Source organism: Hermetia illucens, chromosome 1, assembly GCF_905115235.1.
Source record: "Hermetia illucens chromosome 1, iHerIll2.2.curated.20191125, whole genome shotgun sequence".
NCBI lineage: Eukaryota > Metazoa > Arthropoda > Insecta > Diptera > Stratiomyidae > Hermetia > Hermetia illucens.
Genome location: NC_051849.1, coordinates 102,580,518 through 102,604,943, shown reverse-complemented (window position 1 = coordinate 102,604,943; position 24,426 = coordinate 102,580,518). Strand labels below are relative to the sequence as shown.

The 24,426-nt window shown below is 41.3% G+C and overlaps 1 protein-coding gene and 1 long non-coding RNA gene across 2 annotated transcripts; one reads left to right on the top strand and one right to left on the bottom strand.

Moving 5' to 3' along the window:
- Positions 1 to 19,841, bottom strand: LOC119655740 (homeobox protein 5). The gene is made up of 3 exons (XM_038061793.1): positions 18,779 to 19,841; positions 1,900 to 2,272; positions 1 to 1,816 (listed from the first exon to the last, which is right to left on the bottom strand). The coding sequence occupies exons 1-3, from the start codon at positions 18,913 to 18,915 to the stop codon at positions 596 to 598; spliced, it is 1,731 nt and encodes a 576-aa protein (XP_037917721.1). The 5' UTR covers positions 18,916 to 19,841; the 3' UTR covers positions 1 to 595.
- On the top strand, positions 2,279 to 3,977 carry LOC119655747. Its single transcript, XR_005249949.1, has 3 exons — positions 2,279 to 2,726; positions 3,108 to 3,477; positions 3,830 to 3,977. It is a non-coding gene; the product is annotated as an uncharacterized LOC119655747 (long non-coding RNA).
- Positions 19,842 to 24,426: the final 4,585 nt, after the last annotated feature.

The window sequence follows — 24,426 nt, the reverse complement described above, 5'->3', positions numbered from 1 at the left end:
TTGATGTCAAAATATTTTCTTCTTTAATACTAGGTTCTCAGTTACAATTATCGTAAACATTCTATAAACAATCAATTTCTTACAAAAATTTTTTCTAGCATTATTTTAACCTTATATCTAAAATGTATGTAAATATGTATAAGAGATGAGACAATTTACTCGCTGGAAAGCAACAAAAAATTGAAGTCCTGGGAGATTGCGTTTGTGAGAGAAATCACGAGATTTACTCAAAAAAATCATAGAAACGGTCAAACTGTCTAAATGTAAAAAGCGTAGAAAATAAATACTTGGCCGATTAGCAATCAGCGGTAGAAGACTCGCGCTATAATGGATTTTGTTGCTTTCGAAAGTGTTGCATCGCGCAAACGTTTAGTCGAAGTATTTATCTGGACCGACCAATGATGAAAGTACATGCTCTAAAATATACTAATTCTAAATTTTACTACTACAAAACAAACATAATTTTTACATACACAAACCGTTTGTGTAATCAAATCGAGTATACAATCAATAATCAACATTGCTACGGAAAGCAAATATAAACAATTTGAGAAATTGAGTTACAGTTAGAGCTAAATGGCGACATGTATGACTATTATTTCTTCGACAGAAACTTCATGTAGTCTGTCGTGTTGCGAGCGTTCTTAATTAGTTCATTGCTCTCAGTGGGGGCGTGCCAGTCGTCATCGTTCTGGTTGTCGTGCAAACTTCGAGTATCGTCGTTTGAGTAGTAATCCTCACTTTTGCCGCGTGAGTTCCGACGACGTCCTCGACGCTCCCAGGTCCCTGTATCACTTGTCAAACTGTTATGGCTGCCGTAGCGATTGCTGCGATTGTGAGCAAAATTTCGACTCTGTTGTCGATGCTGTTGCTGTTGTGGATTGCGGTTGAATCCATTGTGACGATTGAAGTTATCTTTACCCTTTGGATTGGAAAATGACTGTTTGCTGGACGTTGGACTAGCACTTCGACCGCCATAATTGTCGTAACGCGATCGTGGAGGATAACGATCCCGGTTTTGTGACGAACTTCGGCTGTTTGAGCCCTGTAGATTTTGTCTACTGCCGCCGTAGTCACTTCCATTTCGCCACAGCTCGTTATTACTGAAACGTGGCGGGCGATTGTAAGTGTTGTAGCCGCGGTTGTTTTTGTTGCGGTAGTTACGATTATTATCGTATTGATTATTGCTATTTCGGCTGCTACTGCGACGATTACGGTCATATGAATTGTAGTTCCGTTCCCAGCCACCTCCGTTACCGCCATTATTGCGTTGAGCACGCCTCAGTCTATCGTTTACATTATAAAGTCTTATACTGCCGCCCTCGCTGCGGATGCTATGTCTGTCATCGTCATATCCCATATTGTAGTTGCTATTTGTCTTGTGAACAGGCGACAGACGATCTTGATCCGTGTTGGATGGTGAATGCAGATCTGTTGCTGAATGGGGACTATCATTCTCAATGAAACTACTAACGAAAGCATCAGGCACTTCTTCGCTCCACTTTGATTTCATGATTTCAGGACTGTGCTCCCCTTGGTCGTCGGGAGGAAGAATTTCGCGATTTGGTTCTAGAGTGGTATTAAGTGATGCTGGCTCTGAATTCTCCTCTTCAATCAAGTATTTTGTGTACATTGTTTCCAAATTGTCACCCAAATTGTTGAAGTCATTATAGTACAGGTCAAGCGTCATAAGCAGAAGAGCTTTCACAGCTTCAGTTAGCGTTGGGAGTTCAATGAGACTTCGGCGAATTAGGAAGAGCAGAGCATCAAGTGCTTCTTTGTGTTTTGGGCGTAACAGGGACCCGTTTAGAGTAATCTGAAAAAGATACATCGAGTTAATAATAATCGTTTTGATTAGTATCCATCAAGGCTTAAATTATGGAGAACATTCCAGTTTACCTGTGACAGTATAAGTTTTGCCAGTTTATAGTCCACAGGGTGAATGAGGCCATCCAATCCAAGACTCAATTCTTTTATTAGTTGCTCCAGGAGCGATTCGCCTAGTACTGTTATGGGTACACCATTCACCAGTCTTATGCGGTGATAATATTCCCCCAAAAGGGTTATCGAGTTGTATAGAATTCTTCGATCTTGCTTCCGAAAGTCGTCAGCACTGCGGTAGTTCTCTTGTAGGATGGTAAGCATCTTTGAACGGACTTTGATATCATTCATAGCCAGTGAGTCGAATGGGCGAGATGCAAATAGAATGGCGAATTTTAATGAAGCGTCTGAGTCTTGTAGTACTTGGTCGTTTATGTATTCCATCGATTTACTGGAATGGGAATTGTGAAATCTTATGTTTACAGTTGTAATAATAATAATGACATATAAATATAAATAATATTATGATTGCCTTTGCGACTGATCGAGGGAAAATATGAGTTCATTTTTCTTCTGCGAATACGTATGCGGTGGCTATTTTTACACATATTTATGACAGATCGTCATGACGATGGATAAAGTAGCGATGACTTGTTCGTAAGTTAGATATTCTGTTTTTAGTTTGTTATTGGAAACTGCACAGAGAATAAAGAAATTGATGCAAAGGCAAATAACATTTGACGTAAGGGAGTTTATCACTGAGGGTTTTAAATTGATTTCATAGGAACTATGAAAGTTTGATTAAAATACACCGTTGCAAAAACAGTGTTAGCTATTGTTGCAAATTGCAGTAACACGTTCAGTTCTAATAAGCCCCGACATGGGCCAACAAAAATACCTATGAGGTAAGGGTATCAGACGTCAGGAAGGAGACAGACTTTAGTGGTGCAGGCGCTAAATAGTATCTGGGTTACCTGAAAGTATCCGTGGAACCGAATGAGATCCTTAAAAAAATCGATTTTGTCTTATCTTATTGTTAAACATTTGAAGAATATTTTTCAAAAATTTTAAATCGATCTGAACAAAACTTTAGAAGTTATTGTCTAGTTAATCTGGTGTCCTTTCTGTAGCTCTGGGAGGGGCGGGCGCTCGGAAAGGTAGTGCAGCTGTCGAGCAGGTATACTGCTTATTCACTTCTATCGTTTTAGTCTATTGTGTTTCGAAAAATTTTTTATTTTAACTCAGGTAACTAAAACTATTAAGACCCATTTTATATTTGTGTGTAGACTATACACTGTAGAATATTTTTAAACGAGAGAGGAGCATCAGTTTGTCGTTGTACGTGCTATCGTTCGCTTGTGATTTTATAATTTACTCCAGAAATTTTCTGTTCAAAAATACCGAGATTTAGTAAAATTTCGAGAGAAGACGGAAAAAGTGCAAGAACATATTTGTGCAGATCGAAAGCAAGGCCTAATCCAAATAAAAAAACTACGCAAGATTGGAGGATAGTAACCGCATTCAGAGGGCCGAGATCCGAGCTGAGCAGCAGAGCAGAGAAGCCAGGATAAAGCAAAAACTTGGAAAAAAAGAGGCTGAAGACAACGCAGATGTTGCAGAGACTTTACTTTGTGGAGCTTGGATCGATGATTCTGTGTAAGTAGAAAAAAAATTGTTTTCTTCACTTTTTCACTTCGTAAACTTTCAAACCCGTTTTTCTCAAAACTACTTTTTCAAAGTCCGTCTTCACTGCCATTTTAAAAACTACTTGACCGATTCATTTCAAATGTGGTAAACATTTTATACATATAAAATACCTCCCCCAACGTCTAGTTAAAAATTTTTTTACATTAAGGAGGTTTCCCACCCACAAAATGGCGGAATTTTTCGTGAAAAAAAGCAGTGTACACTTTGGATGGCCACCAAAAATTTTTTAATGCAAAAAAAATAATCTGAGAATGAGGATTTAATGATACTTTGACTAAATTTTAATGGTTTTTGATTTCAGATAATTTCCGACCGCGAAACAGTGAACACCGCAAATTGTTTTTCTTTCAAGGCGTGCTGCTGGGGCAAGCGCTGTCACCGGCTTATTTTTCAATATTTCAGCTTGAAAAAATTACGAAATATTGTTAAAAATATACTTAATAATGTACAAAAAGTTTAAATAAATTTGCACTTTTCATTGTTTAAAAAAAAATTCACAAAAGTGTTTTTTTCTACGTTAAAACCCTTACTTCCCCCTTAAGAAAGATCAGGATAGACCTAAGCGGAAATATCAAGAAAGACCTAAGCGCTCAACAGTGCAACCGAAAAGAGAACACCATGGTCTCTAAATTGCCCGGCTGAAACGGAACAGAACTGTCGAAAGGTCCCGGGGATGATATATTGGAAGTAAGGGTCAACGTTTTGCAAAACCTTGAGACGGAGGATCTTCCAGCCCGATAGATTTTACACGTGGTTGAGGAGAGTCTTTAAAAACAAAGTGTAAAGCAAAGGAAAATTCCTCACGATCGAAGTAAATGACCGATTAAACGCCCGTACATGGAGAAATCGAAGCATGATCCTTCTGAGAAAACATCGAGTGCGAAGTCATCTGAGCTCCTCTAAGGAATCGCTGAGGCATAGAGACCGAAGGAGCAGGATCTAGCAGAGAAGAGGATCTGCTGTTCAAGGAGGAGAAGCTGGACGACCTAGACCTTCTAGAGCTTAGAGCGGCTAGCAAGATACAGAGAAGTATCATGTCAGAGGACGTTACCCCGACATTGGATAGGAACTCCAAGCATTAATGGAGCCAATGGTCAGCACAAAGATAGTCTAGGTAAACCTCCATGATATAAAAACTATAAGGGACAAATCTGTCGACTGCAAGGAGGAACTATGCAGATAATTTGGAATTCATCTTGTGAAAAACCAAGGGCTTACCCATTTTTAAACGCAATTTCATATATATGAGTCTTTCAGTGTTCCCGAGTGGAGACCACGTGGCTGTTCAAGTTCCATTGGAAGCCGGAGGAGAGCTCGGGAGGTAATCGTAGCATTAGGCTACTACGTGATCAGCACCAGCCAGGCGATACTAGGCATAACTCTAAGGAATACTCTTATAAATCAAAGAATTGAGAGTTGTCGAAAGATCCCTTTATGTCGGATCGCAAAATAATGAGGCTCGGCAATTAGGACGGCTAATGTGGAATATCGTATGGTATCCCAGAACAGATCGGGACTCCTATATAAGGCACCTAAGCAATAACATGGCTCATTTAGAGGTGGATGGTGATATCAGGAGCCAACTGGAACCGGAGTGGTGGAAGAGCTCAGGAGAGTTGTTATTGATGCATATCATACCAGCTGTCTGCCTACGACAGCCACGTCATCAAGCATGAATAGAAACCTAACCAGAATGAGAACGGCGGTTCAAAAGTTCATCAACCGGGCGAACAAATATTGGGTACTAGCCAAGGTATAAAAATGAATCGAGGAAGCAAACCGAAACAGTTTCAGAAAATTCTGTGAAAGGATTGAACATACAAAGCTAAAGCCCAAAACAGGACAAACAGAAGAAGGACGGTAGTAGGGTGGTAAGGGGCAGCATAGCCTCGGGTCTTTATTTCTATAGCGAGCAAAAACGATTCCCTTCACTCTAAATCTTTGAGGCCAATTTGTACTCAAAAAATTGAGAAGTCCTTAGGCAATTATTATACATACATTAGACCTAACACTCTAACGCATAATCCCATACATCTAAGTTAGTAGAAGGAATTTTCGATAACGCATCGCATGCAGAGATACGAGATGCTCCAATCCGAAGTAAGTGCGACACCTTGCCTTTTTGGATGGGCCGGATATTAGACAGCAGGCAAGTAGACATGCCCACAGGTGCAAATTCTATTGCCATGAACACTACTCAAGGTTGTCTACCCCGGTAATGTAGAGTTGATGAGCTTTTAAGAGAGGTTCAATCTTTCGCCGATGCCATCATATTAATCTGTATGGGGCAAATGCAAGGACACCCTGCGATAGAATCCATACTGGATTGAAAATCACTACTATCTGGTGGAGGAGGGCCAAGTTTCATTCACTAGGAACTGCAATATTGATAACGTTAGAGCCATTAGGTTATCTAGCATGTTACCCTCCAGAGAAACAGAGGTCAAATATTTGAGAATTACACTATACCGGCTTTGATGATTTGCAGGTTTACAGCAGGGAAGGAATGGGAATGCACTCTTAAAAATATGCAGAATATACATTGGAATAGTAAATCCGGGAGAATAAGCGAGTCGGAGAGCTGCCTAAATTGAGAAAAAAAAGATTCGAAATTATATCGATGCCACTTCTCCAATTACTGAGACCAAAGGATAGCATCACAGTGAGGTTTCATTTCGACAAGAAACTTGAAATACAATAGAGCAACAGGGCAAACTAAGAGTACGTGGCAGTGACCTACGACTTAAATCAGCAACTGATTCCTCGAAACACTGACGAGTCTCTCACAACAAAGTAGCGTGCGCAGGGCTATTGGTCCGAGGAAGACATACTTTGAACCAGTGAGTAAGCACACTAGTATATTTCAGGCAGAAATATATGTGGTGGATAATGTGCCTCTTTAAACCTACACAGGAACTATAGGGGGCATGACATTGCTATTCTGAATTATCAAGGTACTTAGATCCAACCAGATGAATTCTAAACTGCTATGGGAATGCCTTAATAGAAGACGCTCGATTTGACTTGGACAATACAAGTCTGGGATACGCTGGGTTACAGACCATATTGGATTATTCCCTTTTGTGAAATAGGAAAGGATTTCATTGCTATGACGCTAAGGGATGAACATGATCAGCTGAGGAACGATCACAGGATTGTGTCAACCTCACAAACAAGAGCCTTAGGATTATAGTAGAAATACTCACTGGTCATTACCAGCTAAGGATATCTATGGACACTGCAGATTCTGTGAAGAAAGTGATGAAACGAATGTGCAAAGTAGGTTAACGCACCAGGGTGAATATTTAATACCAAGGGCCAGGTTGTAACGTCTGGAAATAGGGAACATCTTAAAGTCCTTGTTGATTATACGTTTGATCAACGTAGTATAGTTGATAGGTACACTGTAACCATTAAAGGGGCACAACAGTTCTTTTAGAACCCAATGGAACTTCTCTTGGCACAACTGTTATTATCGAAGTGGGCGCAATTTCATATCGATGGCGGATATCCTTACTCCAGGTGTGATCATAGGGTATTACCAAACCGATTCAGCGCAATATCTTTGTCTCCATCACGGAGCGGCGTTGGTTATCTTCGGTAGCTGTCCAGACCCGAAACCATAGAGTGCAATGGAGAGGACGTTTCCATAATAGACACCGGCAGAAACACGGAACAGTTTCAATATATTGTACCAGTCAAACTCCGAACTTTACTTTTCGTATCGCGCTATAGCAATTTAATCCAGCGCATGAGTTCTTTTGGAATGGATACAAGAAGAATATACACAGGAGATTCAATCTCCAGCACTGTTGCTCTAGCCTTCTCCAAACTGATTGTTCAGCCTTTTTAGTGAAGTCTGCTTTTTGGTGTTTCGCGTTTTTGTCATGAACCTGAAGGAGGAGCAACGTTTGCGTTAAATTTGGCAAATGGTTCACGGAAACTTTTCAAATGCTGCATCAACCCTTTGATGATGAATTGATAAGTTGTTCACGGGTCACGAGTAGTCTAAACGGTTCAAGGGCGGCAGAACATCAACAGAAGATGACCCTCGTTCAGGAAGAACTTCAATTTTAATTGACGATTTTTATGCGGCCAAAGTGCGTTCCAACCGTTGTTCGACGACTCGAGAGATCGTAGAGGAGTGCGATATCTCATTTGGGTAATTTCAGGGGATTTTGACCCAAAAATTGGAGAAGAGAATGGTTGCAGCCAAATTCATTCCACGACTGATTAAAGAAGATCATCTTGGTAACTTCTTGAAAACCATCATTACATGTGACGAGAATTGCGTTTATGACTACGAGGTAGAAACCAAGGTGCAGTTGTCACAGTGGAAGGTAAAAAATTCACCAAGACCAAAAAAGCTCGCAAGATGAGATCAACCGATAAAGTGATGTTCAATTTTTTCTTCGATTCATCATAAATTCCTCTCACAAGGTGAGACAATCAATCGTTATCGATACCTCCAAACCCTCGTCTTATTAGTGAAGGTATCAATATTTAGCAGGCACACGAATTGGTGTGGTTCGGACTGATTTCCTCATGTCCTAAAGCCGTCCATGCATCAACATCCCTTGCTAATTTCTCGATAAACCCGGGATCCGCCCTGACGCGTCAACTGCTAATTGGCATGGCCCTTTTTTTATAACGATATTTAATGTTTTTTTCAGCCGGCCTGGCGCGGGACCTCTCAGCAAGGTAGTTATATTTATCCCTTTGTCTGATTTCGGCAGCTTGATTTTACTGTATGTCCATCTGGGAACCCCGCGCAATGAGTTATATTGTTCTACGTGGAGTTTAGGAAGAAAATACATGCAAATACATGAAGGTCCCGATTAGAATTTTCCAAAGCAGTTCTGACATTTGATGCCAAAGGGAGAATGCAGATGCCGGAAACTGATCATTTCTTTCATGGATCCATTTTCAGACACTACCCAAAAAATGAAAAAAAATCATAAAGCTGCCACTTTACATTGTCTAGGCCCTGAAATACCCTCCATCCCGATATCTGCTCAAATAAGGTTAACATGATCTAAATCTCATCTAAAAATCATAAAATTTTGTAGTAATATACGTTGAACGCCAGTATGACAGTAAACTGAGTAGTCTGTCACAATACGTATGTATATAAATTACGAATTAGGTATAAAAGGGACTCTCTATAATCACGCTAATCCAGATTACAACGGATGTAATGTATAGTTTGAAGTGATTTAAAATCCAGCTAATATCAGGTCGTCGCAGAAACTAATTAGCTATTAATCGCAATCATAATAAATCGTGGGGTGGATACTGAAGGTATTAATGGAAACAGATTAGATCTCCCGCTTACCGATGGAGAAGACCAGGCGTGTGCCTTGATTAATCATTCTCCGTTGATAGACTAGATTAGAGATAAGATATAGAAGCAAATGATAACTGATATTGAAGTGTGAACCACCACCTAGATATTTATTGAAAAAATAACGGCCAAACATATTTCATGAACATAAATTTTTTGCATTCTATTGTGCAATCAAAAGTTGAGAATTTTTGTGATTTTTTATTCTGGAGATCAAGGAAGCAAAGACATTAGCAAAGCCCCACTGAAGATTAGGCCGATTTTGATGGCACGCTCCCATCCGGCAAAACATACACAAGACCTGGGAAAGGAACTTTGGAAACTGGTTTAGGATTCTACTTCCCAGGACCTAGGGAGAAATAAACAAATGGTGAAATCTAATTGGGGAATCCGTCCTAAAAGGCTATTGGGGAAATCCCGTGAAGCAGCTTGTCATCGAAAAAAAAACAGGCAATCGAAAAAAGCAGGCGATGCTCACTGGTTTCGTGTCATGAGTTATTGCCAGGTCTGAAAGTCAAAGAAATGACGACATATGCAATCAAAATGGGGCTTGCAGTCATCGTAGGAAAATTGCGAAAGACGCGTCTCATTAGCTAAATTGGTCTGAACATCGAAGTTGATTGGAAATGACCCAAAACCCATCAGCAATCGCTTGATATACGAGATGATCATTTGAGAAACTCTCGTCTCTATCCGGATGATGACCGAAAAAGGAGAAAAGCTATTTGATAAACCAGATACTATATTCATTAGAGATGGATTGCTTGCACTGACCGTACTTTTTCAATTCTTCGAAAATTAAAAGTAAAATTCGATCCCCAAGATCAGTGATTTAGCCATGTAACGTAGCGTATTTCACTACTACATGCTACCTGCTTCAACGAGCTTTGAAGATATAGTTCAGGCACTATCATTTTTATGCACTACTTTTTGTTCCTACAAGTTATATAATTACATCCTAATTTTTTTTTTGAGAATTGTGGGGTCCTAAGTCCGCATCAACTTAATGCTGTACCGGACCGACGCCAAACCCAGCTCTGATCAATAAGGCGGATTTGCGCTCATCGCAACGCGCATCGTCTACCTAGAAATTAATTAGACATGCCGGGAATGGGTGTTTCCTAGACTTTTTATAATATGCTTCGCCCCGAATGGACTAATATGTTGTCTATTCTGTCGGTTGGCTTTTTTTGTCTCGTTTAAAATAGTGTCCAACTCGGGCCTGAACCAACGTTTTTGTTTGGACAATGTATGTATATACCTTAGCGATGCTCGTTGACAGTATCCTCTGTTTTTTCCTTATAATTTTATCGATATCCGGGGGGCGGAATCAATTTTTTTTTGCGATGTCTGTGATGAACGTTCGTTCTTTACTGAATCTTTCTTCGGTTAGGGGTACTGTTGGCAGTCGGTGTTTCATGGATGGATGATATACATGTCTTGTGTTATGTGTGGTTGGAAGTACTTATGATAGTTCTTTGTGTCGAGCTATCTTTCCTAAAAATGTCAAATTCCATGTTATTGAATTATTATTGAATTATCTTGAGGTCGAGAAAAGCAATTTTTGCTCCTTCTTTATATTCCGTAGAATTATCTCCTTATCGGTATGTTCGATTAAAGCAATCCCATCATCTACATACCTTAGCCAGTGTTAGGTTAGCCATTAAAAGCTCGCTTATCAGAGGGTATAGCGGGTTGAAGAAATGAGCTCTGAAGGTAAAGTAGTTTTCTGTCATGCATACAGGTGCAAGTTTTTTTCACAAGTCCTTGTTAGCACTGATGAAGGGAACAAGTGGTTCCCGAAATATCGGTATTTCCAAGAATAAACATCTACACCAACGGAAAAGAACTAAGTTTTTTATTATTTCAAATAGGCCGTAAGAAACTCCGTCGTGTTGCAGTTTTACATTCTTGAATTTCTTAGGCTTAGGCATTTTAAGTTAAGTAAGAATGTATATTATTTCAACAATTTTTCTGCGCGCTTAATAGGTCGTGTAGTTTCCTGATCTTAACTTTTCAAATACTGGTTCATCGTAATCTTTTTTATCTATGATTACTAGTACACTGCCTTTGTCAGCTTTTAGGCAGTATCCATCTTTCCTATTAAGCTGTTTGATCATTTTTGTTCTCGGGATGGAGTATTAGCAAAATTGACAGTTATTGATGCCCCTTACGCTGTAAATTCCTTAGCAAATTGTAAGTGCGTTGCATATGCTTATACAGTTATGCGGTTGACTTTAGTATCATCATCATCAACCGTATTCGGTCTAGGCCTGCCTTAGTAAGGAACTTCGGACACCGCGGTTTTGCGCCGGGGTCCACCAATTAGATATCCCTAAAAGCTCTGACGTCCTCACCTACGCCAACGTTCCATCTCAGGCAGGGTCTGCCTCGTCACTTCTATTAAGTTATGTCTCCCTCGCCTATCTAAAACGATTTGAGCAATGTGTCGGAGGTTTTACGCAGGTCAAACAACCTTTATGCAAGCCAAGAGAATCAGTAGTGGACCAAGCGCAACAAGCCGAGCGAAGCCGGGAGCAGAAAAACAGACTAAAGAAGACAGAATTCGTCGTAGGTAGGAGCAAAAGGTGCTTTAGACATCATGAATGATAGAAATATCCTTTATGGACCTAGCAACGACGATTCAATGTGAGCTAAGTCGAAAAAAATTCACTTATGAACGTTGTATTCCAAATTTGTTAGTGTTCAAAACTTCAAAGCGTTTTTCCCACAACTCACGCTTTCAATGTCAATGCACCGATCCTTTTGAAATTTTGAACACTACTTCTGTACATAATTTAAGAGGCAAAATTGGGAAGTTTTTTTTTCATATTTGTTCATATTTTTCATTTTGCAATAATAAATTAGACACAAAAATCGAATTTTTCACTTCACAGTGCTCCCAAAAAGAGAAAAATTGAAATTTCGGAAAACCCTTCCAGCGCTATCTGGGGAAAGCGATCATCTAATAAAAGAAATCTGTTTTTTTTTTATTTCAGATGATCTAGCACCGAGTTATGAGGGGTATCCCAATTCTACTCTTCACTTCCGAATAATTGCTGTCGTTCCTTGATTTTTTAATATTTCTTCATGAAAACAATATTCTTCAAATTCTATGCTTTAATGCAACATAGGTTTTAATAAATAGATTTTAACTGTGTCAATTCATGAGATCGTGATTTTTGGCACGAATTAACGTTACCCCTTTTAAGAAGCAAATTTCATTTTCAAGGGATTAAACAGATACTTTAGGACAGTATGAATCTATAAAGATGGGACAGGACTGAAGGATGCATGAATTATCATGTAGCATTCCTAAGCCAACATAGGGATTTCACAGTACAGTGTAATGAGCAATGGAGCTATCGCCCTTTCATAAGGTGTGACAGAACAAACTTAACTGATATTACGATAACAGCGAAGGTAGATCTTGGCTCTGTTAATACGTACGTAATCCACTAAGAAGTGAACAGGAAACTCTGACTTGATAGAAGAACACGCACCGATGTGTTGCCTGCACTGTGCTTTGATTCAACTCCACTCACCGATGAATGATCAGAATTGAACTGTTATAAACCGTGACAAGTAGTCCTTCCATCTCGTAAAGTGTTCGTATGAATGAAACACTCGCATATACCTGCAAGCTGTTTCGTGTTATGGGAATTAGTGCCGAAATCATTATTTGCGATTGCATTGGCTACCTTGACAAACGCGATGGGAAATTAATTTTTTCAACAATTATAGTCATGTGGGGTATCAAATGCAAGGTCTCGGTTAGTACTTTTCGAAGGCGGTCTTAGTTTTGACATTTATTGGAAAGGTGGGAAGTGCGGGGGTCGAAATTGATCATTTATTTAACAAACCCATTCTCAGATACTACCTAACCGAATTTGAAATAATAAAAACATCAGTACTAACAAGACTTGGAACTTTCGTACCTCAAAATAATTAATCGAGTCTACAGGGGATGCGATATTATTGTGCAATTTTTCATTACTTAAGAACTTGATAGCGAATGCAAAATGCAGTAGCTTTACCGCGGAGAGACAATATTGGAATATACGATAGAGGTGTCAACTTTTGAGTAAGTATACATATTTCTATTTTTTGCCTTAACTTAAAAATGTTCTCAAAAAGAAAATGTAGTCCTTTGGGGAATCACTTCGCAGAGGAAGAAGCCAAATTGTTGTTATTGCTACTTCCATTGTAAGATCAGTTTCAGCTTAGAAAGGTAGCCTGCGCGACTCACAGCAGTTGAACTAGAGGAACCTTTGTTATCGCAAGACAATTAGCACCTACGCTCTCCACTGATGCTACATCAATCCGTTTTGTTCAGCAGCAACTTGGTATTGGTTTAGTACTTACTGAACACGAAACCGATGGCAATGAAAAGGACAAAACAATTGGATGATCAGTTAATTCTTATGATCGTTAAAGATTATCATCCTTTGTGATTAGTAGAGGAGAAAGAATCTAGAAAATTCGTTGAAATGCCATGTCTTGGGTACTAGTTACCTATTAGAAAAGCGCGGAACAAGCGGGAAGTCTCCTACTTAAAGTCTATAATAGAATGATGGAAATTGTCAGTGAATAAATTTCCAAAGCGTTAGCTGATCTCATTATGTAAATAGGCAAAAAATCAAGTTATGCTCCCTGATGTTGGAATGTATTGAATTCCATAAAAAGCACACAAGCTTGAACTTGAAAAATGTTTGCAAATTAATGTTGCACATACTATCACAGTAGTTGTTAGGGATAACACAGTTAATATGCTAGGAGCTGTTCGTTTAGGAGGGTAGCGCTCTAGTTCCGGCGCAATTTTAGAAAAAATCTCTTCAATAGTTGGCAAAGGTAAAAGTATAGCAAAACACTTCCATAGGAACTTTCAAGGCATCAAAAGGTTGCAGGAGACGCAGAAAAAATGAATCTTCAGCAAATAAAACTGAAGCAGGACGGAGCAACGTCCACTTATGTTTGAGAGAATGCTGAGGTTGAAAGACGCCGTCGTTGCAACTATTGCTCTAGTATGGACTGACCTAGGTCTCTCACCTGCTATCGAAATGTCCTTATCTACCGATTAAATCGGATGTGACCAACAGGCAGACATTGAATTAATTTTAATAAGGGTTTTGTTTTACACAAAACCAAGTAAGTCCTACTGAACCGGAACCATCAACATCCACGTCCACCCCATCACAATTGGAATCCGGCTGGTCAAAATTTGATATCGATGTAGCACGTTTGATATTATAAAATCGGGTAGCCACAGGTATAGTGGAAATGGATAAAAACTTGCAGGAACCCATTTTGAAATGATGAGGATCCTTTGATTTGGTGGCAATTATCCACAACCGGACGGTCATGGTATCGCTCATTGATTTCGTCGTTATGTAGGCTACGGTATCGTCCATCTTCATGTAGGGGGCCAAAAATTCTTCGGAGGATTCCACTCTCGAACGCGGCCAAGAGTTTGCAATTCTTCTTGCTAAGAACCCTGGTCTCCGAGGAATACATGAGGACTGGCAAGATCATTGTCTTGTACAGTAAGAGCTTTGATCCAATGGTGAGACGTTTCGAGCGGAACAGTTTTTGTAAGCTGAAATAGGCTCTGTTGGCTGCCAACAACCGTGCGCGGATTTCCTCATCGTAGCTGTTATCGGTTGTGATTTTCGACCCTAGATAGGAGAAATTATCAATGGTCTCAAAGGTGTAGTCTCCTATCCTTATTCTTCCTATTTGACCAGTGCGATTTGATGTTGTTGGTTGTTTGGTTTTCGATGCTGACGTTGCCGCCATATATTTTGTCTTGCCTTAATTGATATGCAGCCCAAGATCTCGCGCCGCCTGTTCGATCTGGATGAAGGCAGTTTGTACGTCTCGGGTGGTTCTTCCCATGATGTCGATATCGTCAGCATAGGCCAGTAGTTGGGTGGACTTAAAGAGGATTGTACCTCTTGCATTTACCTCAGCATCACGGATCGCTCTCGAGGGCCAGGTTAAAGAGGACGCATGATAGGGCATCCCCTTGTCGTAGACCGTTGTTGATGTCGAATGGTCTTGAGAGTGATCCTGCTGCTTTTATCTGGCCTCGCACATTGGTCAGGGTCAGCCTAGTCAGTCTTATCAATTTCGTCGGGATACCGAATTCTCTCTTGGCCGTGTACAGTTTTACCCTGACTGTGCTATCATGGACGGCTTTAAAGTCGATGAATAGATGGTGCAACTGTTGTCCATATTCCAACAGTTTTTCCATCGCTTGCCGCAGAGAGAAAATCTGATCTGTTACTGATTTGCCTGGAGTGAAGCCTCTTTGCTATGTGCCAATGAAGTTCTGGGCGTATGGGGCTATACGACCTAGCAAGATAGTGGAGAATATCTTATAGATGGTACTCAGCAACGTGACGATATAATTGCTGCACTGTGTGATATCTCCCTTTTTATGTATGAGACAGATAATGCCTCGATGCCAATCGTCAGGCATTGATTCGCTGTCCCATACCTTGAGCACAAGTTGATGAACCACTTGGTGTAATTGGTCGCTTCCATATTTAACCAATTCGGCTGTAATTCCACTTATGATTTTTAAGCCGATGAATTACACGGATTGTTTCTTCTACATTTGATGGTGGCAGTATTTGTCCGTCGTCTTCAGTTGGCGAGACCTCCAACTCGCCGATGTTCTGGTTGTTCAGTAGCTCATCAAAGTACTCAACCCATCGCTCCAATATGCCCATTCTGTCGGAAATCAGATTTCCCTCTTTGTCTCGGCAGGATGAGCATCGAGGTGTATAAGGCTTCATCCTGCTGACTTGTTGGTAAAACCTGCGCGCCTGGTGCGGTTGCTCCCTGTACTTTTCTAGTTCACAGACCTGTTGGTTCTCCCAGGCTTCCTTTTTTCGTCTGTGAAGTCGCTTCTCCGCTCAACGGAGTTCGTGATAAGTCTCTGCGCGTGCCCGCGTTCTTTGAGAATGCAACATTACTCGGTATGCGGCATTCTTCCGTACCGTTGCTAGCTTACATTCATCGTCAAACCAGCCGTTCCGACTTTTTTTTGCGGCTGGGGCCAAGTATCTCTGTGGCCGTATCAATGATAACGTTCTTCAGGTGGTTGTGAAGATCATTTGTTGATGCTTCATCTCCGGAACCTCTGTTGACTGCGGTTATTGCGGCATCCATTTCCCTCTTATAGGTGTTGCGGAGGGCTATGTTGTGGATGCTTTAGTGTTAATTCTCACCTGATTGTCAGAGGGGATTGTAGGTGGTGTCGTAATTCGAGCAACATGCTAACGAGATAGTGGTCCGATTCTATATTGGCCTCCCTATATGTTCTGACATTCATCATGGCTGAGAGATGGCGGCATTCAATCAACACGTGGTCAATTTGGTTGAAAGTGGTCCCGTCTGGAGAGGCCCAAGTATGTTTGTGAACCGCTTTCCGCGCAAACCAGGTACTTCCAACAACCATTTCGTGTGATGCTGCTAGCTGGATAATGCGCAATTAAATCACGCTTACGAAATTCATAATTAATTGCTGTGCTATTTACATAATGCAAAACAAACCAATAGAAAATGCATATTACTTTACTTATCGTCTGCTTTGCTTGCAATGAAAGGTGATGTTTGTGATGTTACATTGTAATATCACTTTTTCCAAAAAATGATGTGATATCACATTACCTACTAAGGTGATGTTTCGCGCATCTCTACTGCCTTTGATGAAACACTTTCGACGGGAGCTGATTTTACAATAAGAACGAGGCGGTCTGTTATAACATACTAGACGGCCATGGCTAGATTTAAATGGTGAAGGGAGCCTGACCAGATATACTTCATTGAATATTTCCTGAGCCTAGCGAATAGGACAAACGTATTCACTTAAGCGAACTTTACTAGAACATATTGAAAAATCAGTAGGCCGCATTGTAGAGCTCCAAAACATATCTATCAACCGTGTTCTGAAGATTTTCGGGATCCACCCGTTCCTTATGATAATAATAATAATTACTGCCACAACAACCCAATTGGATCAGAGCCTTGAAGCGTGTTAGAGCACTTCATTCAAGTCTGTAACGATACAATAGAGTACATTTTAGGAGGCAATGTGGTCAGCATTGCGCTTGGGCGTGATTATTAACTAACCCTTTGCTACCAGTGAGATTTGAACCGAGATCTTCAACTACGACAGCTTCGCGGTCTAACTCACGAGCTATCCGGACCCCGATGATACCAAAGGTGCGGTCAATTGAAAAATATCCCTGCTGGTAGGTGGATTCATGTCAATCTTCTAAAACTTCCAAAAGTGATCGACTCATTTTGGTTAGTTACCCATTTTCGTTTTCACCGTTTAGTCAACACCTCCATTGGCATTTTCTGTCCCAGATATGACAAATTAGAGCATTCCGATTACACATCGCAAGCACAGATTTACCATTGGTGAAGTTGTCATGTGTTGAGCGATATCGCTTATAAAAATAAAGACACCTCGGCATAGATAGTACAACGCCTCCAATACCTTATCGGTCGATGCACGGCAAATCGTATTAATCTAGCAACCACATTTTCTTGAATTTGAAAATCAGATCCGCAGACATTTTGAACACTCGTTGAGAAAACACGCAATGTTTTCTTCACAATCCAGGAGTTTGGGGGAAGATATCATTGTCCATTGTATCTGATATGGAGCGGATTCCATTTTTAACTTCAAAATCACAATGCTTGGCAATATGTTTGTGTGACAAGTGCAGTGAAAATTAGTCTTTTGTCAGCCTTTTAAGCTTGTGCTTCATCCATTTAATTTTTATCTATTATCTCTGCAGTGCGTACACTCCTCTCTGGTTATGCGTAAGCATTTGAGAATATTAAAAATCATCGCCTTCTTCAACTCGCGGTTCTGAGCGAGCACATCGATTCAACAAACGTTGCCTATCCAACTCCTATTAATCTCGAATATGAACCTCAGTAGAATCGATTTACTGCACAAGTTCCATTTTCTGAAGGAATTACCCGAAGAATTGATTGGAAGACAACGACATAATGCAATAAGCTAGAGAGGCTTCTCTATGCGTAACTCTATCGAATATTTTGAGGGTGTCTGCCAATGGGACTTGTACTTTTCGACACATTTAGTGAGGGTGGCTTTACAAAACCTGATTTTTCTTAATTTCAGGTAATCATGTTATGCTCGCAACGACCTTACCCAAATTGAAGGCACTTGGCCCACAAACAAACAACGCCGAACATCAGTTTGTAGTTGTAATCATTCGAGTAAATAAAAAACATGAGCCGGCGTAATTACAATTCGAGATCGTGGTCCGCATTCGCCTCCACCGACCAGCATTCACGGTAATCAACTCATAGGCAGTCACCGGAATGTTACGTTGGCGCCGAGCTTTAACCCACATCCAGTTGGGGCGAGCATATGTTCCGAAGAGCACTTAAGTGAGCGCGTCGAGTGGTCACTTCAGCAACGCTTTTGCTTTTCCGAATCACTTTCCTCACGAGTTTTGCATAACTCCACCGGCAGGGCCGCTACGCTTGCTGTTGCGGCGCGTTCAATCGCACGGAACTGCACACCAACTATGCTTGCCGCCGTTGGGGACCCGCGAGCAGCGAGGCGACGCAGCACAGCCGCTAATTTAATTTGTCGACAAAGACTGGGCTCTTCGGGTGCTTGCTGGGCTGCCTTCGCGGAATGTCGGTGCAGATTTGAATTCCAAGTACGGAAACCTAACGGTTAGCGGATGGTGACCTCAAAGCGGTACAAATACCAGCAGCCACAGATTCGCGAAATTTGTTTGTTGGATGGCCTTGATCTCGATCAAAGCGTTCTTGCGGCCGCGGCGCATATAGCACGCATGCTTTCAATTTTGGCCGCGATGGGACCCAGCTGCCCACACTAAGACTTACCTGAGCATTTCCTCGTCGATGACGATGTTGCAGAAGTCCTGCTCGATGGAGCGGATCTTCTGGCTCATGACAATGGTGTCGTCGTTGAGGTCCAGCTTCTTGATCATATCCACAATTTTATCGTACGGACTGGCCATTTCTGCGACGGAGTTCGCGAACTGTCCCGGCTCACAAATGGTGATTCACAAAAGCCTTCGATTCGAGCGATTAACCGAAATACCAACGACAGGGCCGCTGGCGTGAGTAGCTGGGATTCCGAGACTCCTTGAGCTAATCTGAATGGAGCAAGGATTGCGCGGCACAGAAGGACGAGCGAAAATTGATGAAATCTGCGGATTTGAATTTTGACTGACTCGGGACTTGACGTGAGAATGACAGTGACGGAGGTGCCAGCGAGCACGAGACAAACAAAAAATGCAAAATAAAAGCAGAAATGAAAAGAAAAAAAAGTAAATTTTACGACTTCTTGCAGAGCGCGAATTTTGGTGTTGTCGCGGTCAACGGTGGAGAGGAACGGCCACGGAGCGCTCACGAAGGGGGAGACCACATTATATTTGGCGAAGGGTTTCGCCGACGGGGTGGCTGTTTGCTGGGGCGCTTGCGGAACGGTTCCGATTCTCACTCACGATGGGGGCGCACACGTTCCAAGCGACTACTTTCCGTCCGAATGCGCGACAATTTCACAAGAAGCTGCTTTTCAATTTCCTCGCTAAATTCGATTTCGATAACAGGCTGCGAGCACGCAATAAAGGTTTTAATTCTGATTCGAGATTTTCCGATTTTTCCGTGTGGCGTTGCGCTGAAAATGCGGCGAGAATTTGACAGCACGAACTGAGGAGACCATGCGAGCGCGGACTAGCGAACGTGATCGCAACGCCAAACGATTTTCCCAAGCGAAATTTGTTTCCGCGTGCAGTGAAAGGTGTGCGAAAATGCGAAACTGGTGTGTGCGAGATAGTACGGTGCTTCGCGGAGGCACCAGACGGGGAGGGAGGCTTCGTACGGATTCCGCGTACGTCCAATAGGGAGAAATTTACAACTATGGGATATTTTTGACACCTGCAACTGTCACTTGTGTGTGTATTGTTATTTGCGCGCCGAATTGCATAGGATGTGTGGCCAGATGTGAGGTGGCTGTCTGGCAGGTGAAAATAGGTTGGCCATGATGGTGTGTTGTTTAAATTTGAAGAATCTCCAATTGGAAGAATGTGGGTGTTCAGCGCACCCAATAGGAAAAGAAGCGCTTCAAAAACGCAAACAAAATTCTACCAAAACAGCATACAGCGCTTGCTTTGTTGGGAAGTGCTTCTAGAATACTTCTTTGACCAGGGAGTGGTTGCTTTGCATGACCTTCGAATTAAATACATAGTCAAGACCAAAATTACAGAAGCCCTCCTCTGCGATTCATATATTATTCGAATTTGAACTTAGAATCAACGAGATTTTCCGATAAACTTTCAAATAAAACCACAAGGAAAACAATCCGAGAAACCGGAATATGGACGTTTTAGATACAGTTATTTGTTTCCTTATGTGAGGAATTTCGGGTGCGTAATAGTTTCGAAATAATTCTCCAGCTCGAACTTTTTGTACATTCATCGGGGTTCCCATCAATTCCCTACACAAAATTCAACTTTTAAGCCGAAAATTCCGGTTATTCGAAGCATAGTTTGTAACTTTCCGTTAATATTTCATACATTAGAATTCCTTTAAGTCGAAATCAGGCCCAGGGACGATTCCACGGTGTAAATCATTAATCCTTCTGGATTTATGTATGCAAGGGTACATATACAGTAGAGACTCATAAAAAGTGACACTTGTAAAAGTTAACCGTCTATCACTCAAGAACATTGATTTCATCAATTTTTTTTGTGTACAGGTAATTAACACAAAAGCAGTTGTTGATTTGAATGGAACATAACCATATATTATGCATGCATATATTATGAGTAAATCCATTTAATTTTTTTATCGGACCATTGGGGCTCCATGTGTCCGGATAGTTGAATGGTTAGAACACTAGACTGTTGTATGGAAGGACGTGGTTCAAATCTCACTGGTGGCAGCGGGATTTGTATCGTGATTTGACGTCGGATACCAGTCGACTCAGCTGTGAATGAGTACCTGAGTCAAATCAGGGCGAGCACAATGCTGGTCAATCCTACAGGGTACTATAGGACTCCTGTAGGGAACCGTTACGGTCTTGAATGAAGTGCTTTAACATACTTCAAGGCCCTGATCCAATTGGATTGTTGCGCCAACGATTATTACTATTATTACTAGGGCTAATGTCTAATCTGGTCTTGCCGCACTACCATTGGAGGCACATGCTTGCGTTTCTTTGCTTGAATATCGTTCTCCAACAAACGCCGACCAGACAAACTAAACTTTGTACCCATTTTACAAAGAGTTACTACAACATCCTGACGAAAATCTTCTGAACATAGACGACCTGGAAGGTATTTGTACTTAGAGATTCTTTTATAAAGTAGCCATGCATTTGACATCGTGAGGTCTAAATAATGGTAGAGCAAAGGCACTTGGCATCCTTTGCTAAGCAGCTGAATTTTGTTGTTGCCCCTGATGCTGTCGCTGAGGTCGACACCATCCATATGGCAATTGCACTTCCTAACAACATTGGGTTGTTTTATAAGCTGCAGACGGAAAAAGATGAAGGCGAGTCTCCCGCGCCTAAAAACGAGACAAATTGTATCAACTGGTCCTCCAGATTGGGAGTTGGGTAGGGCTGACAACCCTACACGGAAAATCGAAGTTACGAAGCGACGGCAGGAGCCTCGGACTAGACGGATAACACAACGACGAATCCAGCAACGACAAAGGAATAACGATTTGCGCTAGCCGATACCGTGTTCCAATATAGGGCTGATGTAACAGCGCTCCAGGAAAGGCGTTGGATAGGAACCGGTTTCCTGGAGAAGAGTTGCTACACTATATACTATAGCGGCCATCCAGTAAACCATGTGCTCGGAGTAGGTTTTTTAGTCAGCCAAAGGACCTGCTGTTATTGGCTTTGAAAATATAAGCGAACGGCTATGCACTCTGCGATTGCGAGGCAAATTTATAAATATAAGCCTCGTTAACGTTCACGCCCCTACAGAGGAGACTGCAGAGTTGGAGAAGGATACCTTCTAGGAGGCAGTAGACCGAACCTTCGAAGCTTGTCCCAGATATGATATCAAAGTCATACTTTTTTTTTTAACAGCCAAGTAGGGACGAAGCCTGTATTCAGGCGATACGTTGGCTCCCATAGCTTACATGAAAATATAAATGATAACGTACTGCGAATTATTCAATTAGCAGTGTCACACGAAATGGAAAAGGAGGCCTGGGAGAACCAACAGGTCTGTGAACAAGAAAAGTACAGGGAGCAATCGCACCAGACGTGAAAGTTTTACCAACAAGTCAGCAGCATGAAGCCTTACACACCTCGATGTCCACCCAGCCGAGACAAAGAGGAAAGTCTGATTTCCGACAGAATGGGCATATTGGAGCGATGGGTTGAGTACTTTGATGAACTACTGAACAACCAGAAATTCGGCGAGTTGGAGGTCCGCCAACTGAAGACGCCGGACAAATACTGCCACCACCAAGTATAGAAGAAACAGTCCGTGAAATTCATCGGCTTAAAAATCATAAGTTGCCAGGAGCTGATGGAATTATAGCCGAATTAGTTAAATATGGAGGCGACCAATTACACCAAATGGTTCATCAACTTGTGCTCAAAGTGTGGGACAGCGAATCAATACCTGACGATTGGCAACGAGGTATTATCTGTCTCATACATAAACAAGTCGGAATACCGGAAGCTCGCGCTTCGGGTATAAAGGTTTTGTGTTCATCTTATGTAAGAGACGCGCATTTCTCTGTCCGTATATAGCTACAAATCCAACATAATCCTTCATATTTTTCCAAACTACGAGACATACGTACATATTAGAGCCATAGATATCACGCTCACCCTAAACAAACAAACTGCCTATTACCTGCTGTACACATATATGCACGTATCTAAATTTATCGTACCCATATTTCCGATTTACGTCTTATATCTATCTGAATTAGGCACTAGCCGCAAAGTTCATTAGCACGCATATATTATATACCTACATATACACATGTCTGGTTGACAAATAACTAAAAAACTAAAACAAAATAATTGTCTGCGACCCAATTCATAAGAATTCATTTCGTTGTGGAATTGACGAATTGATATGTGATGATGACGTCATGCGGGTTGTAAAGTGCACGAAATTCACAAAAAATTGTAAAGTTTCACCCCCAATAACTTTGTTAATAATAGTTGGATTTTCTTCAAACTTGACCAAACTGTGCATTATATTCTTCGTTATACTCATGCCAAATTTTGTATTTCTGGGATGAACATAAGGGGGGGTGCCGGGTAAATTTCTAAAATGTGGAAATATACTATTATTAACTTTATTTGTGCAGATATCGGAACCGGATATATTTTGAGGCCTAGATTTCGTAGAGATGCACCACTGTGATTTTTTCCAGATTTTTCGGTTGGATAGGTTCTGAGAACGAGACCTGTTACACTTTTTGGGGGTCATATTTTCAACCCTTACTCCCCTATGTTTCATCTAATATCAAATATTGAACCAGATTCGAAAAGTACTAGTTGAGACCTTTCATTTGATACCCTACTTGGCTACATTCTGTGAAAAAAAAATTTGCACCCTCCATTCACATGTACGGAGAGCCCCCCTTAAACTTAACGTAAGATGGCGCCACTTACTGCATGTAAAGGGATCACCAGATTACATACTCTCACCAATTTTCGTGACAATCGGTCCAGCCGTTTCCGAATAAATCGGGTGTGACAGACAGACAGACAGACAGACAGACAGACAGACAGACAGACGGACAGACGGACAGACAGACACCGTCACCATTCTAATAAGGTTTTGTTTCACACAAAACCTTAAAAAGGAGATATCACACAGTGCAGCAATTATAGACGTATCACGTTGCTGAGTACCATCTATAAGATATTCGCCTCTATCTTGCTAGGTCGGATAGCCCCATATACTCAGAACATCATTGGCCCACACCATAGAGGCTTCACTCCAGACCATCACCAACAGATCAGATTTTCTCTCTGCGGCAAGCGATGGAAAAACTGTTGGAATATGGACATCATTTGTACCATCTGTTCATCAATTTTAAAGCCGCCTACGAAATTGATAAGACTGACTAGGCTGACCAATGTGCGAGGCCAGATGAAAGCAGCAGGATCACTATCAAGACCATTCGCCATCAACAACATCTTTAACCTGGCCCTGGAGAAAGTGATCCGTGATGCTGAGGCAAATGCGAGGGGTGCGATCCTTTTTAAGTCCACCCAATTACTGACCTATGCTGACGATATCAACACCATGGGATGAACGACCCGAGTTGCCTTTATCCAGATCGAGCAGGCGGCGCGAGATCTTGGGCCGCACATCAATGAAAGCAAGACAAAATATATGGTGGCAACGTCAGCACCAAAAATCAACCAACCAACAACATCAAACCGCACTGGTCAAACGAGAAGAATAAAGATAGGAGAATACAACTTTGAGACCGTTGATAATTTCTCCTATCTAGGGTCGAAAATCACAACTTAT